General features: G+C 38.6%; 1 protein-coding gene across 1 annotated transcript in view; it reads right to left on the reverse strand.

Moving 5' to 3' along the window:
• Positions 1–5,576, reverse strand: part of LOC138010305 (serine/threonine-protein kinase pim-1-like) — a 10,786-nt gene extending 5,210 nt beyond the window's left edge. Inside the window, exons 1-4 of the mRNA XM_068857227.1 lie at positions 5,337–5,576; positions 3,372–3,669; positions 1,522–1,622; positions 207–254 (exon numbers count right to left, since the gene is read on the reverse strand). Of these exons, the coding sequence (XP_068713328.1) occupies positions 207–254; positions 1,522–1,622; positions 3,372–3,669; positions 5,337–5,435 (546 nt within the window). The 5' untranslated portion in view covers positions 5,436–5,576. The remainder of the gene's footprint in view (positions 1–206; positions 255–1,521; positions 1,623–3,371; positions 3,670–5,336) is intronic.
• Positions 5,577–7,781: the final 2,205 nt, after the last annotated feature.

The following is a 7,781-nucleotide window of genomic DNA, read 5'->3' on the forward strand; positions in this document are numbered from 1 at the left end:
AACTCAAAGCTCAAAATTTTGCCAGTTAGGTGTTAAGCTAACACGCTTTCAAAATCTGAAGAATAAAAGGAAATGATTTTTTGATCATAGTACCACTTTAAAGGTGATGCTAACGCACTTCAGTGTTGTCAGTGTTAACAGTCACAGTATTTTCCGCTTCGTCCAATTTGTACGTAACTCAAAAAGAGATGAATTTGCTTTCTTACCTCTTCGAATGAATAGACATTGCACTTTGGTATGATCTTCACAGCAACCTTAAAAATTGAAATAAATGCATGATTACTATTTTGCAACGTAATGTTAAACTTCGCCAAGGGCTGTTTTTGTCACAGAAGTACTTACAACATTTAAAATCAGTTTTTGCAGATCTATAACGTGAGTATATACTCAAAATTTTATTGGAAGATAACGAAAGTTGTAGTTCACATAGCAATGGGGCGAACAATCAGGCATTGTTTGAGAAGTCTTTATAAGCAAGCAGCCGTGAACAATAATCCTGCCAGTGTACGTTGGATCAACTGGCTTGATCCGATCGGCCGGGTGTAATTGAAAGTTGAAAAAGAAAATATTTTGAGCAAGAGCCTTGGTCTCATTGCTATCACTTACACTAAAAGTAGCTTGTAGATGTGAAAGCCGACGTTTTCAGACTGTACGAAGTCTAACTGTTCAAACAACTTGACTGAAACTCAGCAGTACGACCACGAGAACATGCGAGTTTACGATTGTGAGCATGCGCGCTGGAAAAAAAACCCAGCTGTCTTGTTAACAATTCGGATGTTGCCAACTTTTGAGTAGGTATTTTAGCGCTTTGAAAGTCATTAAGATTACATTTCTTTTTATGAATCGTCAGTTTTGCGGCAAGGCATTCCCAATAAGATCATGATACATCGAAACATTCACCTACATGATTCAGCTCATGACAAAAATACTGTGTATGTCCTCTAATATCTTACAGAGCTCGTGAACACTGAAGAGATGTGAGAAGGAGCTACTGTCTATACAATCCTTATTCGAAAGGTTATGTATTTATTTTAGGTGTTTAATTAGGTTGCTTGGTATTAATTCCCATTGGGATAATTAGGCCTTTATATACCACTCCTCGTGAATGTCACACCACTTGACGCCGACCAGTTTACTCGAGCCTGTTTTTTCCTTACTATTTTGTATTGTCGTTTTAAATAGCGTATGACTTTGTTCTTATATTCCTTGGCTTGTAACCTGTATCCAGTGTGTCCCGGCTCAGTTTTTTGTAAATAAACTCGACCATTGCTGGCGGCTTCCTCCATTATTTGTTTGTTACTTGTCTCTTCTATACATATAAAAGAAATGTTTTCTATTCGGCTGAGCGAAGCGAAAGAGAATAGAAACTGAATTATTTTGTCTGATGAATATTTCGAAGGCAGCATCAGTAATATTAAGACCGAGATTTTTGTTCCTCTGGGGCTCGAACCCACGACCTCCCTAGTGATTGGCCAATACTCAACCAAATGAGACACGAGCAAGAACAGCATTTTCACTTACCGGAACGTTATCTCTGACTCGGGTTCCTGAATAAACCACTGCAAATCCACCTTGACCAAGCAGCTTATGTAGTTCGTAAGTCTCGTTGAAATGTTGCTCAACTAAGAAGATGACATGATTGTTAAATTCAATCCAACTGATTTCATAGGTGAATTAATGACGAGTCCGTCTTGCATGGCGTGTACAAAACGCTTTGGTATTGTATAGTTAATGGTCTTAGAAGAATGAATGTATACAATCTCGACCCCAGAGCTCTTCTCTTGATTGAGGGAGAGAGGAGCTCTGGGGAACCCTGAAACAAAGTGTCTTCTCGTTGGTTTTCATGAAGAACAATCAAAAGCGTCTCTAATTGGTCAGTTCATGTTAGCACGAGGAGTGAGCAGGCGCCGTAAGGTTCAAACAGCCAATCAGTTTTGGCTATAAGAACCCTACGGTCGGCGCATGTTCTCCTACATAGATCTCGAGTTTCCCATAGCGACGCTTTGGTGACGAGAATGGAATGTGTACAGATTTGGTTTCCGTGGCTTTGTAAATGGTTAATAGTTTATGCTGAAAGGATGGAGAGTTTTTGAACGACAACGCTGGAAGAAAACAGTCTAATTTAACACGCGTTCTAAAGAGTTTAGCGGCCGGGAGGCCTCACATCTTTGTGGTGGTTATAATTAACTCGTTGTATTAATTTTGTATGCGGTTTCTTCTTGTTCAAATCTCGCTTCAAATATCAAATTTTCCGTGAGATTGTTCTCTAATATTTATCGTCTATGAGGACCTAGATCTATTAACTGTGATATAAAACAACATGCAGATGAATTAGACTGACGATATTAGCAAGAAATTATAGTTTCAAGCGCGGCTTCGTGAAAATTGAACTTCACAAGTTTGTCATCCTTCAATAAAAATAGTAAGCTTAATGCGACATTTTAGTAGAGATATAAGGATATTAGTGAAACAAAGTTCAAGCCAAGTTCACTTAAGTGGATGTACAGTTTTTCGGGGATAAAGAAGAGAATTCGAACTAAATGTCGAAATGACTTCTTAGAAGAAACGTTTCTCCTCGTTTTGTCATTATAAAAAAACCGTTTGTCACTCTCGCTGATGATGATTTTGTTATAACGTTGTCAAAGCCCTGTAGAGATCAACGAGCCGCAAACAATTGGTTAAAATGACCATTGACATCGTTCAGTCGAATCCGTCATTTGCACGTTATCTATCTACTATTTTATGCACATTATCATAAATTTATTTGCATTATTTAAGTTACGCTGAGACTAGTTGGCTGAAGCCTGAAGCACAAAATTCTGCGGAGGTGCCAGCTGCATTGATAAGCTACCTTGCCTACCGTATAATGCGATTCTAAAGTCAATGATCTTGATATGTGATCTTAATTTTCAGTGCTTATGAAACGAAATATTTAAGATCTCATTTAGAGGCTACCTCGCGTGGAAAAGCATTGCAAGGTAATAAAATGAAAGCTACTTTTATACCCTTTGTAAAGCCAATATATGCATGGCTCCATGAAGTCTGCAAATCGTGAAAATGAAACAAATTTTCTTTTGACTCCAGAGGTTGACTAGCAATGTAGTTCATGATTTTCATAGAATTAAGTTTCCAAAATCCTGAATTCAAGATTCTAGAATTTAACTCTAATTCTACGACAAAACTCTATGAAAATAACTATGAGAATAGCTGTCCCCTGATTCTTCTTCTCGCACAACCGATTCTCCAATCATGCACGTGTTTAGCATTCAAGTTGCTCAAAATGAATTTCTGTCTTTTTCAATGTATAAGTGATGAAATACAGAACTAAATTTTTGAGCTTATTTTTAAAGCAAGTTTATTTTTTAGGTTACCTTTTTCGTCTGGTGTCATTGCAGTCTTTAAAGAAGAACGCACTTTACAAGAGCTTCTCACAACGGGATCAGCGCTTCTTGTCGCCAATTGGTTAATTTCCTCGCCACCTCCGTTCCTTTTCTTTCGCATCCTAGCTACTTTATTCGCTGATCTCTTTGCCGTGCGGCAAATAACAGTGAGCAATGAAGAGAATCGCTTAGCGGTGTCGCCCATTATTCCACTGAGGCCAACTTCCTGTTCGTTCGAATTACAATCTGATTCTTGTTCGTCGTTTGCTTGGGTATTATGCGCAGATCCCTAAAAGTAGCAAAAAAGAAAGGTCTTTCAAGACCTTACTTCCAAAGGTATCGTCAACAAAACAGTGTTTACAACCACCTGGGCTTTGTTGTGCAAATCGAAACATTTGATATGAGGGTATTACAACGTACGAGGTGAACTGTCCAATCACGTAACGCGGTAGAAGTAACTTAAATTTATTTTGACTACATCAAAGACATTCGCACAATGAGTCAATTTTATTACATGCAGATACCCCCATATTATGCTTTCTTTTTTGTTAGCCGTCGGCAAAATATGAATTCATTTCCAAAATGAAGCCGACAGCAAGATGGAGAGACAATGAAACACAACTTACAACTTACAAAGTTAATGTGAATTTCACACGAAACGCTTTTGTATATATGATACTATTTTCTCCTTCCGACAAGCTAAGTTCTGTGAATAATTTAAGAATTCTCGCTCGTTGTGAAAGTAAACGAAAATTTGGGTAAAACCAGCTGGTAGGTATTCTGAGCGCAGATTGGTCGATTTTCCGCGATAATGAAAAAAAAAAAGCAATTTAATCTCTATGTACCTTGATACGTGTACATTAGCAGACAGAAACCAAATTTCCGTATGTGTCTTCCCTTGAATGTAGATCTCAAAGGAAACATAAAATCCGTTCTAATGTGTGTGAAAAAATATTTGTTCCCCGGTACTCAAAGCCCTCCGAACGATGAACTCAATACAATTAAAACCGTATCAAATTACATTCAATCAGGCAAACGAAGGAGAAAATCGACAGTCACACAAATGACATTTAAATTTAATATAATTTTTTGCGCTCTTTATTAAAATGTCCTAGTTTTCGAACTCGGTTCTGTTCAGTTTATTATAAAAGAAACATGGTCCATTCATGTGGACACTCGAATATTGTTGCATAGCTATCATGCCCCTGAAAATCATCGCAAAATCTCTTGAGGTAAAATTTAGTCGATGAAGAAGGCATGATTTGATGAATAGATTTATCTATCAATTGTCAAAAAACATCGCAGTCTTTCAATCAAATGGGGTTTTCTTTGGTTCCTATATCCGTTTTTCCTAAAAGCAAATAAAAGAGAGAGGCGAAGAAGAAATTGTAATAACAAGAATGTACTACAGGTCCAGAAACATTAGATACGAAAAAATATTTACGAAATTTAAATCAAGTCCCCCACATTTCCAGCGCAACCAATGCCGACGAACTGACCGAATTTTTAATGTCTTTCCTATATCACAAACCTTTGTTACGTCTACGGGCAAGACTCCTTGGGCAAATTGCAAAAGATATTCGTTGCCCGCTGATATTTGGTTTTTGACTGGTATATCTACGTGCATGCGTTTGAGAATAACTGATTTATCGGTGCATTTTTTTTCGCCACTGCTTCTGGTTTTCTGTTGAGAGGAGAGATAGTTAAAATCATTTCACAGGTTTAAGATGTATATTTTGCGTTTGAAGATCTCCGAGCATCGCGACTTGTTTATAAAAGTCAGAAAGACAAACATGCAAATGTTATTAATGAACTGAGAGTCTTAGTCAGAAGGTATTCATCGCTCTAACAGCGGCAGAGTTTCCTTTTTTTTGACAAAATCTCTGCCTTCACTCATGATCAGCTCCGGGTCAGTGAAGCGGATTAGAAAGTCTTACAAACCATGTAAGTTTCTACCTGAAAACAGCATGATCCATTCCCCTCCATTTGTTCTTTTCTTGCTTTCTCGCGAGGAAGTTCAGGGTTCATGGTCGAGGCGTTGCTGGCCCAGGCCATATCAGGAATTAATCGTGGAGAATTCTTACATTTCTCACAGTAAATGCTGGAAAACCGACAACCTTTCTTCGTGATCTTATAACCTTGCTTGCCGCATCCCCGAGGACATATCTCGTCGAAATTGACCAGGCATGCGCAAAAAAGAGGCGATCAGAGAACTTTCTGTTGATCTTTTAATCTTTTTAAGCGCTATTCAAGGACCAATCAATGCATCTGAGATTTCTATGACGCCGACCGGTGGTAAATAAACTATGTTTAACAGCTGAAGACAGTTCTATAAGAAAATCTTGTTAACATTATGCAATGAAACTGTGCAGCAACGGGTTATCGTTTAACCCTTTGTTTGTAAGGTTTAAAATATTAAAGTCCATTCAAAGGCTCGCTAAGTCCTCCGGTCCGGCGAATCTCCTCAAAAACAAAGCCCGCACAAGCATCCTGAACACGTTGGAGCCGCTGTTTTGTTGGTATAACGTAACGTTAACGGATGGAATACTGAGCATGCGCAGGAGCTTATTAAGGGAAGTATCTCCATGAATTCATTGAATCAACCCTTTCCTGAGTAAATTTATTTTTAGCAACAGGTTTTTCCGGCGAAAAGTATCATATTTCCCTTGACGCTAAGATAGCTTTGTTTTGATTGGCTTTTACAACAGTGGGCGTTAGGGTTGAGACACATTATGTCCGTAAATTTGACCATTATGCTTTTTAGCGTCTCCCTAAAAATCGTACCATTATGCCGAAAATTATGCTCGTGTGAAGCTGGCTGAAATTTCGCCCTTGAATCCACAGTACCACCCAAACGAGTCCCCAAAGCTTACAACGCAACATTTTTATATTTTTGTTTTACTCTCAAAGGCGACGAAAAACCATGCGGTATACATAAAATGTGTAAACCATACAAGTATTGTATGTCTCAGTAACTTGTTGTATTGAAGCGCAAAGTCTTGCAATGTTGTGATTGTTGTCAGGATGACTGCAAAGCCTGATGGACCTGGCATAACGCTGTAACCAGGCCTCTAAACCAGTAACCAAGCCTTAGAAAGAGCTCTATAATTAGACAGGAGGCAAATTCGATATTTTTTCCTTACATTTAACTGAAAATTGGGAAAATAGAATCATTAATTTTGTAGCATTATGCTAAAATTATGCTATAAACTCGACCATAATGCCGGCACTATGTTCGATACTCGCACTATGCCATCATGCCCAAAATTATGCCGGCATAATGTGTCTAACCTTTATATAGTGAGTGTGCTAAATCTCCCAAGGGAGGCGTTCTAGAAATAAATTTATATACATTATTTATTTATTTATATGCATTAGGTGCGGTTACACTAGACCACTTGCCCATGGGGAACCTTTGGGTTACGGCTTGGGTTGGGTTTACCCTGGGTTATGATCGACTCCCCATTTGCGGTTACACACTTGTAAATTACCCAAGGGGAAGGTAAGCGTTGGCCTGTTTTTGGTGGGAAACTTACCTTTAAGATAAGACAAGATGAGATTTATTAGTTTTTCCACTAAATGGTTTTTGAAAAACTAATTACAATACAAAATACATTAAAATTAAGCATCTAAAAACAAAAGTAAACATCGAAGATCTACATCTGAACGACAAACTTTTCTTTGGCTTATTTTCGGTAATTGTCACGATCGGCGCTTCTCTTAAACTGTCCACCTCAATTAAGTTCAGCGATTCATCGCTTCATTTTAAGAAGGCAACAAAGACGTCGACTTCAGTTACGCTTTCTCTAGTCCTTGCAACTCTCCAATTTATAATTTAGACGTCGACTTGCTGCTGGCCAGAAAAGGCGTGCGTGGGTATTTCCACGTCTGCAGTTGTTTACACAGTTCATCACAGCAAGTATTTTGAGTTCGGCAATCTTGTGATTGGTTGAGCCGCTTTGGGGTTTGTTTACCAAAGACTTACATCTGGAACTGTCATGGGCAATTCTTTTGTTCTTTTTGACGTATCCATGGAAATTTCCCACAGGAAAGTTTCCTTTGGGCAGATCGGTTACACATAAAAAATTGCTTCCCCGTGGGAAAAAGCCACTTACCCAAGGGCAATGTGGCTAGTGTAACCGCAGCTATTATTTATACAGAAATTCCAGTTCAGCATAGCTGGTTTAAATAGAGATCTGTATTTACCCTCCCAACCATGATACATCACAGAAGACAGACCACAACACCGGGAACTACATGCCCTACTCTTTGCGACAAGTGTGCGGGTTCTTTTACGTCCCACAGGATTATGAACATTGAAGGGTTGTGAGACGGGACCTCCAGCTTATCGTCCTTATCCGTGAAGACTAGAGAGTCTAACCATTTGCAGATTTAATTACA

The sequence above is a fragment of the Montipora foliosa genome, chromosome 7 (assembly GCF_036669935.1).
Source record: "Montipora foliosa isolate CH-2021 chromosome 7, ASM3666993v2, whole genome shotgun sequence".
NCBI lineage: Eukaryota > Metazoa > Cnidaria > Anthozoa > Scleractinia > Acroporidae > Montipora > Montipora foliosa.